General features: G+C 40.1%; 1 protein-coding gene across 1 annotated transcript; it reads right to left on the bottom strand.

Annotated features, from left to right (window-relative positions):
• Positions 1–286: 286 nt before the first annotated feature.
• Positions 287–16,183, bottom strand: LOC129087644 (lysozyme-like protein 1). Its single transcript, XM_054594591.1, has 5 exons — positions 16,045–16,183; positions 15,378–15,536; positions 4,659–4,737; positions 3,802–3,867; positions 287–530 (listed from the first exon to the last, which is right to left on the bottom strand). Exons 1-5 carry the CDS (start codon positions 16,181–16,183, stop codon positions 287–289), a joined length of 687 nt encoding a protein of 228 aa, XP_054450566.1.
• Positions 16,184–17,128: the final 945 nt, after the last annotated feature.

Below are 17,128 nucleotides of genomic sequence, written 5' to 3'. Positions count from 1 at the left end.
TGTTTTATTTGAGTTGTACATCAGGAAGGAGGCCCTGGTGGTAAAAATTGTTCAAGTTGTGGCCTCATGTAAGAAAATACATTCTTTGTCTTCCTTCTCCCTCTCCCTCTCCTGCAAGGCTGTGCTTATTAGCGTCTGACCTTCTGTTTCCCCATTCTCTGCTCTTACAGAAGGATCAACTTAAACAGATGTGATTTAGAACCATTTGCGAATCTCTCTTTCACATTCTCCCATGCTGCGGAACTAACTAGGTATGAGAGGGAAGGTAAGTGAAGGGCAGAGAGGGTCACCTGTCCAAGTCACAGAGCTGAGTTGCTGCCTTGAATCCCCAAAGGAAGCCGACTGTGGTCCAAATGCCTCTGCTACAGAAAGGTTCCTCCTTGCTCCTAAGCTCCCCCAGGCCACATGGCTCCTTTGCAAGGCAGTTGTGTGACTTCCCACCCCCAGGCACCATTGCATGTTTAGAACTGCTGGCAGCTTGAAGCTCCAGGGAGAAGCGCGCCCTCTGCCTGGAGGCACTGCGGCAGAACCTGAGACCCCAAAACCCTGGGAGAACGAATCAGGGGAGTGGGCCTGCCTGTAGTGACCATCTGGCCTAAGTTGGAAGAAATCATTTTCATATTTAAAATTTTTAAGTTAAAAACTACATTTTTCTAGTTGGAAAAAGTTTCAGGTTTTAGAAGTCTAGAGCATTTTTCCATACTTTTTGTGAGGGTAGGGGAAATATTTCTCAGTCTCCTAGTGAAATCATTGTTTTAATTCACCTTGAAGAGATTACATTTTGCATGAGAGCATTTCCTAGTCTTTACTCCTAGATCTTCCAGGGGCTGGCTAGAGTTTGCGCAGTGCTTCAGGTACTCAAGGAAGCAGGTGATTAACACAGGTGAAGGGCTCAGGCACCCCCTCTTTCTAAAGAACTAGGACACTGTTCTTTCCCTGTGTCCTGAAGATTCCTATGGGGTGTCAGGTCCCTTTGGAATTCCCCACTTTGGTATTGTGGGTCCTGGGGGGAGAGTTAGTCTTTCTGCATCTCAGTGTCTTCCATAAAAAATGAAGATTATGTCCCAAGGGGCTTGTGAGGAGCACTTGAAATCTTGGATGTGAATCTGATTTAAAAATAAAAATATTCTAAATATGACATCTTATTCATATTTCTTATATGATCCCAGTTGTATCCAGTGGCATAAAAAATCACCATCAAATATTTTCCAGTGTCAACTATTACATGCTTAACGTTGCAAAGTTGATTGTGAAAGAGAGAAAAGTAAAAGACATGGCCAGACCTCAAGGAGCTTACAGACCCGGTGAGATCACTGACCCCTGATGATGTCGTTGTGTAGGACACACACCCAGCCATTAGGAAAAACCATAAAGACAGGAGGTTGTAGCAGAGAGCCTTCATGTGGGCTCAGTCGGGCTTGACGAGGCTATAGGAAAGTGGCACCATCTCCCAGGTTTGGGAAAACCAGTAGCAAAGACACAAAAAGGGAAATGGCTTATTGTGTTCATGAGGCATCAGGAAAAAAATGGTGGACCTGACAGAAAGTGTTGAGGAATAACAGGGTCCAGGCTGAGATGCTGGGGAGAGGGTCCTCAGGGTCAGGCTGAGTTGTGTCCCCAAAGGAAGAAGGTACCCACATAAGTAGGTCTCTACAAACTGATATCTAAATGCCTGCTCAGTGCATTTGGCAAGCTGCTGATAAGGTGGTTATAAGGATAAACTGAAAATTTATTTCTAACATCTTGGAAACAAAAGGGAATATAAAGCTTAGTTGTTATTTTAATATACTTTTACTAGATAAAAATAACTCCAGAATCAGAGTACTATTTTCCTCTTGAATTTCTGAGAGCATTAAGGGTAGAAAATTATCTGGGAGAATGCATTTTTCTCCTAAATGATTATTTTGGAAATATTAACTCAATAAAATATTTGAGGACAGAAAGCATGAGTACGATTGCATGCTTAGAAATAGTATGAGTTTTGCAAAAATATAGATCAATCAAATTGTAGGACCAGCCAATTTCCCCTTACCTTGAATTTCAAAGTGTTTCTTTTGGGAATTGGTTTTTGTTTTTGTTTTATTTTAAAGTTTTTCCCTGATCTTTTAAAAAATTTTTATTGTTTTTCTTTCGCATTCTTTTTATTGTTGTCCAAGTACAGTTGTCTCCATTTTCCTGCCACCACTTTCCCCTGCCCGCCTTCCCAGCCCTCAGTCTTCAAACAGCTGCTGCTGTGTCCTGTGACAACCCAGGTCATTAACAAGGTACCACTATTTTTTTTTAATTTTTCAGTTAAAATTGACATACAATATTATATGTATTAGTTTCAGGTTTACATCCTAGTGATTAGACACTATATAACTTACCCAATGATGATCCCAGTGAATCTCATAACCATCTGACACCCTCTGAAGCAGGAGGTTTGGTGAAGAATGAGGACGACAGGGCAGGTGAATGGGGCAATAATAATGAGAACTGCACATTTATGGACTTCTGTAAACACAGATTATTGATTTATTGTAGTTTAATAGATTCTACATTTTCCACATTTTCTTCAGCCATCTTATAGAACTATTTTTCAATTCCCACGTGCATTTCAAAAGCTTTTTTCCCATGGTGTGTAGTGCCTGTTCAGTTGTCACAGGATTATGTCTGTTTAGACATATATGAAATGTGTATATATTTTGGCAAGTAGCAATTCAAATGTTGTAGAGCCTATGCCTGCAAGCCAAGCCAGTGGATGCAAAATGAGCCAACAGTTAAACGCAGGCAGTTGGCAACCGCAGAGCATTCTCGGGTCATTTAGGTGCTATCGCAAAGCCCATTGGCCTAATCAGTGGGGACTTTCTTCTAAGTGGGAAACTTATGTGTAGGCATAACCGTGTCTCCAACAAACCTTAGTTGAGTGCATTCTTGAGGTCAGATGGCATTGAAACTGAGCACACTACTTTTACCTACAGTTAAACAAGTCCACCCCATCCACATCTGCCCTAGCAGGACAGAGGATAGACAAGGGAAAGCTCAGCTAGGGCACAACATTCTGTGTGGGGTCAGTAGAGGAGCCATCCTGCGTGGAGCAGAGAATGCTGGGAATATCTCTTTGGGATCCTAGCTTCCCAGCCCACTTGTTCCATGTAATAAAACATGCTTTAACTAGTTAGGGCAGTTTCCTGACCAAACTCATAAAATCTTCAGGTCTAAGCCTGGAAGCAATTTTGTCTTGAGGATGTAAGTGTGGTTTTTAAATTTGATAGATTAGCTTAAATGGATGTTGCAATAACACGGGGAATGCTTTAACTATTGGGGGTAAGGGCTGCGACTGCATCTTTTTTATCCCATTAGAGTGCCCATGAAGATTGCCCAGAGGAAGCAGGAATATTCTCTCTGGCAATGCTAAACTGAGGAAGGATTTTTTGTCTGCCGACCCAGGAGAAGAAGGACCTCATGCTCCAGGACACAGGTCCGCAAACTTATTTTTAAATGAGCGGCCACTTCAGATTCAGGGAAACCAGGACTCCTTTCAAGAAAGAGATGTTTGTTTTACCCAAGGCTAGAATGTTTTGTAGGTGCCTTTTCATGTCTTAACATTGTGCTTGTTCGATATTCTTGAAAGAGAGTCAGGGTGAAGTCAAGACATTTAAGTGAAAATATTTATTTCCCTAAAAATGTAGCTTAGTTTCCCCTCTCCAACTCTGTGAAGGAATATTGGGAGAAGGGCGACAAAATGACAGGAGCATCTGGCCATTTATTACACATGCTAGGGAGTCGTGGCAAAGCCTCCTTGGTCCAGTTCCAACTCACGGAACGTCACATCCTTTTTTCCACTTAGACAGAGACCTGCCCTCACAGTGTTTCTTCCAGCCTTGCCTAAGGAGAGGGAAGCACAAAGAACATAAACAAGCATGGCAATCCAAATATTGTTAGGTTCAAGAGTGGGAGATAATTAATACAAATAACCCACAGTGTCCAGGATTTAGTTTCATTTGATTCTGAGATACGAGCACTCTATCCTTTTGCCTTGTGAATACTTTGCTTTCCCCAGTTTTCTTCTGGTCATTATTTGCTTCAGCAACAAGAAAGCAATTTTTATAAACATGGATCCTTTAGTTAAACACCCACATCTCTGAAAATTTCAGTCCCCCAAAATGGTGATCTGATACAGCCACGTTCTCCAGAAGCACAGCCACAAAATGATGGTGAACATGTGCAATCCTAGCAAAGTGTCCTGCCAATTCGCTGTGTGATATGGTCATTTTCTTTTCACCGCTGTTTGTTCTCTCCCCACAAAATGTTGCTGTGGACTTCTAAATCTTATACAAATCTAGAAAACACTCAAGTTTTTTTTTTCCTTTGGTGTACTGCCTTCACTGATACTTCACAAATCACATTAGAAAGCAACTTTTTCCATTGTTTGGAATGTGAAAAGCATTGAAAATTATCATGACTCAATACCATCTCTCCTCCCCATACAAATGCCTTCCACTATGTTCTCTGCGTGCCCACACACTGATGGAGAAGGGTATAGACAAGTCCCATTAACACCACTGTTGGACCACGCTGCAGAGACGAGTTTGTCAATGTCTGCTGCAGCCGCGGTGAATGGACACACTGCAGGTTTTGCTCATGTCGGAGTAAGTCTCCCAAAGAAAACTTCTTACCAATAGTTCATCCCTTTTGTCTCATGAGCAATTTTCTTGGCACAGATAATCGCATCTGTCAGGTCGTCAGTGAGCAAGGCTGTAAGAGAGAGGAGGTGTAGGTTTAACTAAGACTTTATTATTTGATGTTTTCTTCACTTTCATTACTGCTTTTTTGGAACAGAAGATTTGGAAGAACTTGAGCCATATTCTTATTTTTTGTTAAGATTCTTGGCAAATCAAAGAATTACTTTTGTTTCCAGATCATCCATGTCTTGGATTTCTTGAAGTTTCAGAGAAATAATAGATCAGTCCTGGGCAGGGCAGGGGGAGGTTTGGAAATATGTTTAGAGAAGACACAATAGCAGAATGTTTCTTATGTCCTAAAGACATACACAAAACAAGACAGTACAATGTTTCTTCTACTTGGATTAATTTGATATATAAGATCTCCTTATATTAAACTTTGTATATTATAGCTTTCTAGTTGTGCATGAAAAATTTATCCAAGGGGTTTTTATATGCAGAAATTTTTAAGTTTTATGGCAAATACATCAATATTTGCTTTTATTATTTTCTAGGGCTTTCAGAATAATAATTTTTTTCAGTTGAAAATGTATTAATATCAGCATTCTTTCCTGCCTGCCCAGAAGTGGCCTCAAAATCCTTCTCAACACAAACATGACAGAAAAAGGCACGTAAACCTAGAAATCTAACATCAGTTCAAAGGAACCTATGCACCCCTATGTTCATAACAGCACAATTTACAATAGCTAAGTACTGCAAACAGACTAAGTGTCCATCAGTAGATGAGTGGATCAAAAAACTGTGGTACACTTACACAATGGAATACTCCACAGCAGAAAGAAAGAAGGAGCGCCTACCTTTTAAGCCAGTCAGTGAAAGACACATACCATATGATATCATTTGTAAGAGAAACCTAATGAACAAAACAAACTAACAAGCAATGTAGAACCAGAGGCATGGAGACATGGAACAGACTGACAGTGACCGGAGCGGGGAGGGGGATCATGGTGGGAAGAAAGGGAAGGACTCGTCAAAGAGCATGTATGAGTGACCCATGGACATGGACAACAGAGTGGGGACTGACTGCGGGAGAGGGAGGGTGGGATGGGTGGAGGGGGGCAAAGGGGGGGAACTGGGACAACTGTAACAGAGTAACAATAAAAATTTTAAGAAATAAATAAAGTAGAAACATAAAAAAAGTAAAAAAAAAAAAAAGTCCAACATTGCTTCTGTTGCAGATTGGGTTCTCCAGAACCAGATCCTGAGACAGGTTTGAGGTACAAGGTATTTATTAGGAATCCGCACATGTGAAAGCGATGGGGCGGAAGCAGGACTGGGCAGATGGAAATGTCCATCTCTGATACAGGTCATTCAAAGCCTCAGCCAATGCTGCCAGGAGCTCAGGAGTGAATGTTGCCCATCAGAGTTGCCCATATGAGACCCGAATGGCCAGGTCCTTATCGCTCTGCCCTGCTCCGTCACTGGGCGTGGGCTGCCCCTGCAGGAGCGGTCTTGCGGGGAGGCGGCTTTCTGCAGCTAAGGCAGACCCTGAAGGAGGCGCTGGGTAGACAGACTGTCTGCAAACACAAAAAGGTGGCTGAGGCCAACATCTTCCCTTCAAGAGGAATCTAAGTCCACCCATGTCTACCATAGGCACCAGAGACAAAACCCACACCATGTGATATCATTTCTATTTATCAACTAAAGAAAGATTTTTAAAGAACTGGGTGATGCTTGATGCTGACAGAAGTGCAGTGAGAGAGGCGCTCGTGAGTTCTTGCTGGCGGGAGTGTGGTGGGTTCCACTTTCCAGTCAAGCAGTTCCAGAGCCTTGACGTAGTTTTAATCCTTTCACTTTGAAATTTCTCTTTCTGCATCTCTTCTGAGGAAATAATCAAGTGGTTTACTGTTGTTTTATTTACAAGAGAAAATTTATTTCCAAATGGAAAAAATCTAATTGTTTCATAAGTATGGATGTTCATATTAATAATTCCTCCATATAATGAAATAAGGAGCCATTTAAATAATATTTTTGCATGCTTTAATAATACTGAAAACGACTCCCAATATAAAGTTACTGATATTGTAAAAATTTCTGTTTAGAACTATACTGTCCAATATGGTAGCCATTAACTATGTGTGACTATTTAAATCTAAATAATTAATACTATTAGAATTTCAGTTTCTAAGTTGCTTTTGCTACATTTCAGGTGTTTTATAACACCTTTATTGCAGCTAATGATTCTCATATTAGATAACACAGATAGATAACATTTCCATTGTCTCAGAATGTTCTAGAAGAAAACATTGGTATAGAGGGGAAAAAAGTCATAAACTCACTGGTATTTTAAGAAGAGTTAGCTCTCAATTGTATGATCACCAATGTTTTAAATCATCACTGTATGTATGCTAAAGCTTTTACAGTAGAGATGCATTATTTCTATTATCAGAAAAAAATAACCAAAGAGAGTAATGTAGCCTACAGTGTTCCACTTTAATGGAATATTGTGATGCCAGATTATTCTGTAACTCAGTTGCAAATGAAATTTTTTCTCGAGTATGCTGGTTTAGTTACTAATTATGTTGCTTTTTCAGATAGGCTAAACTAGAGGATAAAGGAAGTGATAGATTTCTTTTAAGCAAATTCATTCTTAATGTGGCTTATTTTTTATTTAAAACACAAACCTATTAACCAGGAGAAAATTAACAAAAAATATGATCTATAAATGAAAGCAAATTGAGGCAATATAGGCAAATTCACTAGCATTTGGTATACAGTGAAAAATAAAGATTAGGTTATAAAAGTTTTGCCGTGTTTCTAGAGAGATAAGTGTTTAGAATAATAATAGCTATTACTAATAGCTAACCTTTATAGAAACTTACTGTATGTCAGGCACATAGTGAGTCTCTTCATGTATTATCTCTCTAAGTCCTCCGAAAGAACCATGTGGTGGTCACCATTATTATCCTTATAAACCAAGGCCACACACCCAGTAAATGAGTCCGCAATCAAACCTAGGTCTTAAAATCTATTATCTTTGGCCATTTCCTTCCAACACAGCTACTTAAGCAAAGATTCCCACTTATGGAACATTATAGGCTAACGAAGTCGATAATAAAAAATATAAATGATTTGTTAATTTTTAAGGTAACTATTTATTTATTATGAGATTATTAAAACTTAAGTGCTTGGTATCTGATACACGTTCAAATTACTTAGAAACACTTCTTTTGTGTGCTTGCTAAGTGCTGAGATACTGTGGTTTGTGTTTGGAAGTGGTTGGGGCCTGTTTCCTAGGAGAAGCGGGTTCAGTGGGGCCTCAGGGGTGGAAAGGACACAGATTACACATGGTGGGAAGAAGCAGACTGTATTTTATTGCACCAGGATTGGAGCCCAGCCCAGCCATGTCCACAAAGAGCAAGGCCGGTATTTGGGCGAAGGCAGTCTGCTTGGCGGTCGAGGCTGTGACCATGGGTGGGAGGACTGGGCTCTGTAGGCCCAGGTCGTGCTGTCAGCTTTCTGTTTTATCATAGCATTGTTTTGTACAACTGAGATGTTTCAAAAGTGCTAGTGGGACGTGATTTGGAATTTGCTTAAGGTGATATGGTAAGTGTGGTGGGGGCTGGGAAGTTAAAACTGAGGTGGAGCTGAGGCGTGAAAACAGTGGAATCGCCACAGAGGGGCAGCAGAGGGGCAGGAATGAGCCAAGATAGCAAGTATTTCTTTGGATCCAGGCCAAGAACTGCTTCTGCTCAATTTACTTTAAGTAGACAATTCTGTCCAGTCAAACATGAATAAGGAAAGGGCTATTATGTTGAATGGCAAAGCATTATTCAATTGCATAGTTTATTCTCCTACATACAGTGGCAGAAAGCAGTAACAATGTGCACAAAAAAGAACCATTATTTTCAGTTGTTAGTTTTGCTTCAGGTCTGTCTCTCCCCAGCATTCTCCTGCATCCCAACTAAACTATCGCTACCATGCTCACAATTTACATCTCTTTCTCTTCTCTGGAGTGATAAAGGCCAATTCTGATACCGGGCTGGTGAGAAATCGAGATTAATGTAAATTGGCTAAGACTAGCTGTAGGAAGCAACAATTGCCTCCTTTTTCTTAGACAGCTCTTATTTTAAATGGGTCTATGATGTTGGGAGAAAATAAAGACTGCTATTATAATATTATACACATGTGTACATATAACAAATATTTGGTCCAAATAGTTTGGAGAAGTTAGGCAGGAATTTTAGAAATATAATTTAGCATGGAATTGAGGAGATTCTATAGCTTCGAAGATGGAACATGAGGTGCATGTATACAGTACACATATGAAATGTCATGTATTTGTAAACATGCCCTAATGCTAAATTATTTTTCAGGTTCCCATAACAAATGTCCCTCCTGTATAATACATGAGGCAGAATGACATCGTCCATAATTAAAGATTCTCTGGCCTGAGGCTGAGGGAGGCCAGTCACTGTGGGGTGATTGTGATATAAAATCAACATCTTGTTTTTCTGTTTCAAAGCTGTCCCTAAAAAATTCCATGCTTTATTTATTTATTTATTTATTTATTTATTTATTTATTTAATTTGTAGTATACATTTTTTTCTGACTCTTTTTTAAACATCCTCACTTGAGGATATGTTTATTGATTTTAGAGAAAAAGGAAGGGAGAGAGAGAAACATTGATGTGAAAGAGGAAAACTGACCAGTTGTTTCCTGTAAGTGCCCTGACTGGGAACGGAATCTGCAAACTTCTGCTGTACAGAATAATGCTCTCACCAACTGAGCCACCCAGCCAGGGCAAAAAAATCCCATGTTCTTTATGATGAGAAAACAGATATGAATGTTCCTTTACCTCTTACATTAATCATCCAACACTTTAATTTCCAGGATCTAAGATTGTCTTGCAGATATACATTTATCCAGACCTCCTTAACTGCAACTAAATTGAACAATAATAAATTTTATTACATTAAACTGCATGTAAAGTTAAACATGGCCTTGATTGAATAACAGATTTTCTCTCCCACTGTAAACAACTAGAAAATTAGACAAACTACACAAGAATATAAATTTTAGGCTTTACACAACAGGCAGTGCAGAACCATGAGTCTTGAGAGATGGAAACCAAATGTGGTGAGTCCTGTGAGTGCTATGACCTTCTGGGCAGAGGCAATCACAGGAAGGCAGAACCCAGGCAGGAGATAGTAATGGAGGTGGAGGAGACTAGATCAGAGGCCAACGCAGCTGGAATTTGTGGAGAAGGGTGCCTGAGAGGCAGGAGCTACCCAGAAGGAGAGCACCAAAAATCTGCATACGAATTCCACTGAGGAAGGGATTAAGGAGTACAAATTGTCAGTTATAAAAACAGGTGTGGGGATGTAAAGTACAGTATAAGGAATATAGTCAGTAATATTGTAATTACTATGTGTGATGTCAAGTGGGTACTGGACTTGATGGGGTAACTCAAGAGTTAACATTTTTAGCCTTACTTATATAGTTAATAGGCTTGGTGATTAACGCATGTAGAAAGCTATTGCTCCAGGAATTGGAATGTATGACTGGACCCACCCTGACTCTAGGAGACCCACTAGCAATTCAACCTTTGTGCCCTAGGAGGACTGTAAGCCATCAAGATGGTATCTGAGCCATTGTGCTCCAGGGAGGGATCATCTCCTGACCAGGACACAGATAAAGAATCACTGGTCAGCAGGTGAAGGGAAGCTAGGAAAATTGCAGACTGCAGCCTTTATCTGATTAACATTTTCCCCTGAATTCCAAATCCCTTACTTACTTTTTTCCTATCCTCTTCTTCTCCTTATAAAAAATGTATGCATCTGAGTAAAGGACCCATAAAGATTCAATCCTTGTCTCTACTTATTGGTTCTGGTAGTGACAGGCAGCATGAAGGCTGGATTTTCCAGTTTCAGACTTATGGGGTGATCACTTTGTAAGTTATATAAATGTGTAATCACTATGTTGTAGAACTGAGGCTGATATAATAGTGCATGTTAAGTGCAATTGAAAAAAAAACCCAAACAAAAGACTTTCACTGAGTCTTTAGGTGAAGGCTACACTGGGCATGCAAAGGGTAAAACTTCTCAAGGTAGTCAGAGAACAATTACAAGGGACCTGAACAATTACAGAGCTCAAACGGGGCTGGGAGACATTTGTTTTCTAACCAGGAAGAGGAGAAGCCTTGCCAAACCCTTGGGACAGTCAAAAGAGACGCCAGAAAAGCCTTGCCTTGGTAGGAAGACTAAACTAGTCCTAACACAGAGAAAACTCTAGAACTTTCCTGATCAGAGTTAACTGCTTGCCAGGATGAAATTCAGCATTCCCTAAAGGAAGACAACATAATCCAGATGCTCAACAATGTAACATATACTATGTCAGTATCCAATACAAAGATATTACATGTGCAAGGAAGCATGAAAATGTAGACCATGACCAGGAAATAGATCAGTCAATGGAAATACCCAGAAATGACAGGCTTGACTGAATTAGCAGATAGGAAATTTAAAACAGTGCTTATAAATATGCTTATTTATTATATCAAGGACTTTAGAGAAAAACGAATAAAGTGAGAGAAATGAAACGTATAAAACAATTAACTAGCACTGATAAAAACTATGGTATCTGAAATGAAACACTTGAATTTAATAGATTAGGCAATTCAGAAAAAAGGATCAGAGAACTTAAAGGTATAGCAATGAAAACTACTGAAAATAAAACACAAAAGGGGGGAAAATGAAGAGCCTCAGTGACCTAACATCAAGTGATCTAAAATAGGTCATTATTGTTTTAGGAGTAAAGATGAAAATTATAATCTCAGGGATCCATAATGTTATGAGCATCAAGTAGATAAACACAAGAAAATATATGAGATTTGTCCGGAAGATATCCAGCCATGTACTATGAAAAATAAAGACATTTATTGAAGGAGATACAAAATACAAGAAACATTGTATGTAGGACAATGATGTCTCAGTCCACCTCATAGTAGGCACCTTGGGACCTCACACAGTTTTCCCGATCGCCATCACTGCCCCATTGTGTTTTCCTGAATCTCATCGACAGTCTGAAATCTCTTCCCTTTCAAAGGTGATTTTAGTTTTGGGAAAAGCCAGAGGTCTCAGGACACCAAATCTGGGCTATAGTGGGGCTGAGTCACCTGGAAAATTTGATGTTTTGCCAAAAAGCTCTGCATGAGATGTGATGCATGGGCAGGTATGTTGTCACAATGAAGCTGCCAATCACCAGTTGCCTATAGCTGTGGCCTTCTGAATCATCCAGATAGTTTCCATGGAGGAATGTTCAAGTGTAACACAACTTTGACGCAGATTCGTTGCTCTACTGTGACGACGGCCACACAGTACACAGGCTCACTCAATGGGATCTACCACCCACACCAACTAGTACAGTGAAGTTGTCATTGTTCACTCATGTACATTCTAGTCCGCTCTCCTTGGCTGCCAGGTTACATTGATGCAACACAAACTGTTTTCATTATATAAACAATGGCTGGACTTTTTCCCGACATACCTTGGACATTATGATTACATTGCCGATAAATTGGTGATAAAAAGAAAATCTTAAAAGCAGCTAGAGGAAATAGGACACATTACATATGGAAACATAGATTTTAAAAAATCACTGTTTTTTCATAATAGGGAAGGGAAGCAGAAGACAATGGGACATCTTTAACAAATTGCAAAGAAAACATTTGTCACTCTAGAATTTACATAGAGAGAAGATATCACTCAAAGAAGAAAATGACATTTTCAGATTAAAAAAAAATAGGAGAATGCTTACCAGTAGACCTCCACTCAACATGGTAGATTTTAAAGTAACCATACAATAATTGCATTCAATATAAATGGTCTAAACCAAGGTTCAGCAAATTATGGCCCATGGGTCTACCTTGTGTTCTTGTAAATAAAGTTCTATTGGAACATAGCCATGCCCATTCATTTATATATTATCTATGACTGCTTTTGTATTACAAAGAAAGTTGAATAGTTAAAACGGGGACAGCCCATGGTCCACAAAACCTAAAATATTTACTATCGAGCCCTTTAAGACAAAGTTTGTTGACCCCTGGTCTAAACATTCCTATTGAAAAGCAGAGCTTATTAACCTGGATATAAAAGCAACACCTAACTACATGCTGTCTATAAGAAACTCACTATAGCTATAAGTATATAGCTATAAATATAAAAAATAGGTTAAAAGTAAAAGAAATATACTGTGCAAATAAAGTTGCATGGCTATATTACTGTCAGACAAGTAGATGTGGGAATAAGAAATATTACCAAATTTAAGGAGGGACACATACTCTAATGATAAAAGGCTTAATACATCAAGAAGATACAGAAGTCCTTAACATCTATGTACCTGGCAAGGCTATTTTCCTTTCTGGGTGTTCTAGGGAAGGATCCATTTGTGTTGCTTATTTTGATTTTGGCAGAATTCAGTTCCTTGTGGTTGTAGGACTGAGGTCTCCTCCTCCTTGCTGGATGTCAGCTGAGGGTCATTCCCAGCTTCTGTAGGCTCCCTAAATTCTGTGACTTATGGCCCGCGTTCCCTATCTTTAACAAGCCAGCAACGGTCAAGTAACTAATATTCTGAAGCTCCCCTCCTCCTTCTGTTTTTATCAAATCTTGCTTTAAACACAGATGGAACAAATTTTCCATTTTTAGGGACTCAACATTAGATTGGGTCCACCCAGATAACCTAGGATAACCGCCCCCTCTCAAGGTCAGTACCCTTAGTCACGTTTGCGAGGCTTTTCTGGCTATGGTGGGTAACTTATTTATTGGCTTCAGGGATTTGAAAGTGGATGTCCTGGGAGGCCATTCTGAGGCCTATCATGGGAGGTAACGTCCATGTCCCATTGCCATGTTCAAAGGGAAGAATTTAGTGGCAAACTCTGAGGGAATGCTAATGAGATTGACCAGAATGAGGAAGGGTTTAAAATACCTGCAAGAAGGTGAAAATAATGAATGCTTCAGCCCAGAAGATACAAAATTGAATGTGAGAAATATCTACTCATCATTTTCAAATATTTAATAATTTTCTATGTATAAAATAGAACAAATTTGTTTTGAAGAAATTCAGAAGGAAAACTTAGGATTCCTGGAAGAAAGTTGTAAGGAGATAGATGTTGGTCCAACAGAAGAAGAATGTTGTAAATTAAGGGCTGAGCAATGATTGGGTGATCTGTCTCTGGAGGTAGTGAGTATTCTGTATTAATGTAGGGCTAGGGACAATTTTCTAGATAAATTAACATATTGTTCAATCATTTATACATTCAAACATACGTACTGATCATTTTGTATGTGTCAAAGAGAAATTAAGAGTTTATTTCCTGCTCCTAAAGAATTTGCCATATGATTCTTTGTCTCTGTCCTTGCTCCTCATTCCCACCATCCATTTATTTAATGAATACTTACTGAGTTCCAACAATGGCCAGGTACCATTCTAGGCACTGAGGACACATCAATGATCAAAACAGATAAAACTCTTGGTTCATTAAACTTACATTCTAGAGTGGGCGCAAAAAAGACAATCGTTTACTGAGCTCTGTCCTTCTGTTGCTGAACACCTCTTACATCAGTCCCTTCTCCATGCCCCCATCTGTGACCATTGTCAGGCCTCTTAATCTCTCACCTCAACAGTGACAGTGGCACCTAAATGGTGCCTTTTTTAATGTCTCTCACACTCTGCTTGCAGATTAATCTTTCTGAAACAATGCTTCATTAACTAACTTCTATTGATTTCCTAATGCAGACAGAAATCAGTACATGCCCCTTAGCTTGGCTTCTGAGGTCCTTTATGGTCAGGTAATAATCAACCTTTCCAACCATATGTCCTGTTATTTGCTTTTATATCACCTTTGTTCCAGAGAGGACAGATGTCTCACCTCTCCCTGTTCCCCACATGCACCTCTCCACATGTCCCCACATGCACCTCTTTGCCTTTGTTGTCTTCCTTACCCAGAATGACTCCTCTCTATCTGTGAATATCTAAATCTTATCAGTCCTCCAAGTCCTAGATCAAATATCACTGTGTCTATGAAACTTTTCGTCATTTTCTTAATAATATCTCTTTCCTCTAAAACCATACCATTCAACCCATATCTGTTAATAACATTGCAAGTAATTTCACATAAGCATGGATTCTCTTCCTTAATGCCAGAATTCATGTCTGATTCATCCTGCTATCCTCAGTTCTGTGCACACCTATATTTCTTAAATTATTAAAGTAGAATATTTGGAAGTGAATTCTAGCTTTATTTACACTATTTAAAAATGTGATGTAAAATGTGTTTATGTATCATTCTGTACAGAGGCATAACCTGCATCTTTTGAATGAATTGCTAATGGCAATTAGTTGGCAAACAGCTTTCTCCTTCTTATTTAAGATATTTAATATCTCTATCCATGAAAGGGTAGTAAGGTACTTATTTGTCCCACTGTTTTGGTGGTGGGCATTATAAAAATTATCCTAGAAGGAATAAGTCATCTGTGGACAATGAGGCCACAGGATCTGGAGGGTCACCTTGGGGAACTGCTGAATAATCTATTGGCCTGGTATAAACCTAATTTCACACTTGAACTTCAAATTTTAGTTAATTCAGAAAATGAGTGGATATTCTATTATCAGCTTTCATGCCTTTGTCCCTGAGGATGAAAATCAAAACTGTACCTGAGCAGGCAACATGACAGTAGTTAATCTCTTCTAGCTCCGCACGTCTGCACCACGTGTAACTGTTTATCTGAAAAATGCCATAGTCGATGCTTCCGTCCTTCAGCACATTCTGAGCCGTGGTGTTGTAGTGGCTCTCATAGTATGCCATGCAGATCCCTTGGAGGAGGAAGTTAGAAATGCCGGAGAAAGAAAAGCATTGTTTCTTCTAACCCTGTTCTAAGGAGAGAGTTCCCTTATATATGCTACAACAATGCTCTGCTCCCAACAAACCCTGGGGAAGGTCAGGGCAGGTAACTCAACCATGGGCCTCATGACAGGCAGGGATGCACACCTAAGACTCCACATGTGGTCAATGGCTCATTTGGACTCCTCTAAAAGTCAGGTCCACCCCCACAATGCCAGCAAGGGTGACATCGTTTTCTCCTTCCCTTGCCGGTGTCATTGGTATGGGACTTCAGAAGCTGGGAATTGAAGGGCGGGGTAAAGCAGAGGGGCCCCAGAGAGGAGCAGATGCTGAGAACATGTGAGCACCTAGTGGCCATCCCTGGTGGGGCAGAGTGTGGAAAAGCTGGGAACAAATAAACCAAAGTGTACCTAGCCGAACTTTTGACATTTAGGGGGAGAGGTCAAGGGTAGAAAGAGAACAGGAAGGGAGAAATCTCACAATTTTCAAGGCTAAAGCCCTCGAAATTGTCCAGGCCAGCCATCAAAAATATTTTTGCCAGTTTACAGCGAGAGTAGATTCTGGGCTCAGCAACTGTGGCCAGACAGCCAATCAGGGCCAAGATGCCAGCGGCTTTCATCCTGGAGCTGTGGAAGGCAGAACCTGTCAAAGATCAGAAGACCAGGTCAGACAATCTTGCTTCGTCCTGAGATAAAGTCTGTCAGCAATGAAAACTTCAAAATCTGCCAGCCACAGATGTGGAAGGCCAGAATCAGGGCAAAACAAAGTGTAGAGAGGAGCCAGCCTGGGGAAGGAATGAGCGCAGCTCCTTCCCTCATAGTTACTTTCAAGTAAATGTGCTGTTCCTAGAACCAAGCAAGCAAATAATTCAGCCCTCCTTTATCCATCCAGCCTGAAACCACAGAGGGTGATACATTTCTAAGATTCTCATTAGTTTTATGAATAGAAAAGAAAAGAATACAAAGAGCTAGGCGTTCCCTGTAGGTATAGAAACAGACACTTAATTTCAGCCACAGAAGAAATATACATGGGTCTGTGTAGACAACTTCAAGATTTACTGATTGGGGGTTGGGAGAAGTTTTAGCTCCTTAGTTTTCTTCCATTCTTTTTTCTTGATACTTTTCCAAATATGGGAGTGTTCATTGAAAAATATCAGTCTTATGTCACAATTGCACTATTTTTGGGGGGCCTGCTCCACCGTTTCATGGGGCCTCCTAAAAGTCTGGTGTCCACCGATGAGCAGGAGGGGTACAGATGACAATGGGTCACACGAGGAGGAAAGTGTTGGGTGTTGGGAGTAGAAGAGCCATGAAGGGACCCTTACTGAATTATTTAAAATGGCATTAGGATCAAGAGCATGTTCCCTTATCAGGTTCTAGCTTTCCAGAAGTGCTCCCTCTGCTGAAGTAAGCTGTCTTCCTCAAGCATAAGGGTCTTGCTGGGGTGGTGGGGGCGAGGGGGGATTTCTCATCACTGCTCATGATGCCAGACCTGATGTCCTCACATATTTTCATGCCACATCATTTTCTGCACCTGCTTTGAAATTTCTAAAATTACTGGTTTC

The sequence above is a fragment of the Pteronotus mesoamericanus genome, unplaced genomic scaffold (assembly GCF_021234165.1).
Source record: "Pteronotus mesoamericanus isolate MK-2021 breed Mesoamerican mustached bat unplaced genomic scaffold, CSHL_Meso_final contig_130, whole genome shotgun sequence".
NCBI classification, from domain to species: domain Eukaryota; kingdom Metazoa; phylum Chordata; class Mammalia; order Chiroptera; family Mormoopidae; genus Pteronotus; species Pteronotus mesoamericanus.
The sequence above is the reverse complement of the archived record's forward strand: the minus strand, read 5'-3'. Positions and strand labels throughout refer to the sequence as shown.

What these genes read in the sequence shown, in the direction of transcription:
- LOC129087644 (XM_054594591.1), bottom strand. Translation starts at nt 16,183, where the DNA reads ATGAAAGCCGCTGGCATCTTGGCCCTGATTGGCTGTCTGGCCACAGTT. An exon ending in CTGTCATGTTGCCTGCTCAG is followed by an intron (nt 4,738 to 15,377) that starts GTACAGTTTTGA and finishes TCTCTCTTACAG; the next exon opens with CCTTGCTCACTGACGACCTG. An exon ending in AAAAAAGGATGTGACGTTCC is followed by an intron (nt 531 to 3,801) that starts GTGAGTTGGAAC and finishes TTGGGGTCTCAG; the next exon opens with GTTCTGCCGCAGTGCCTCCA.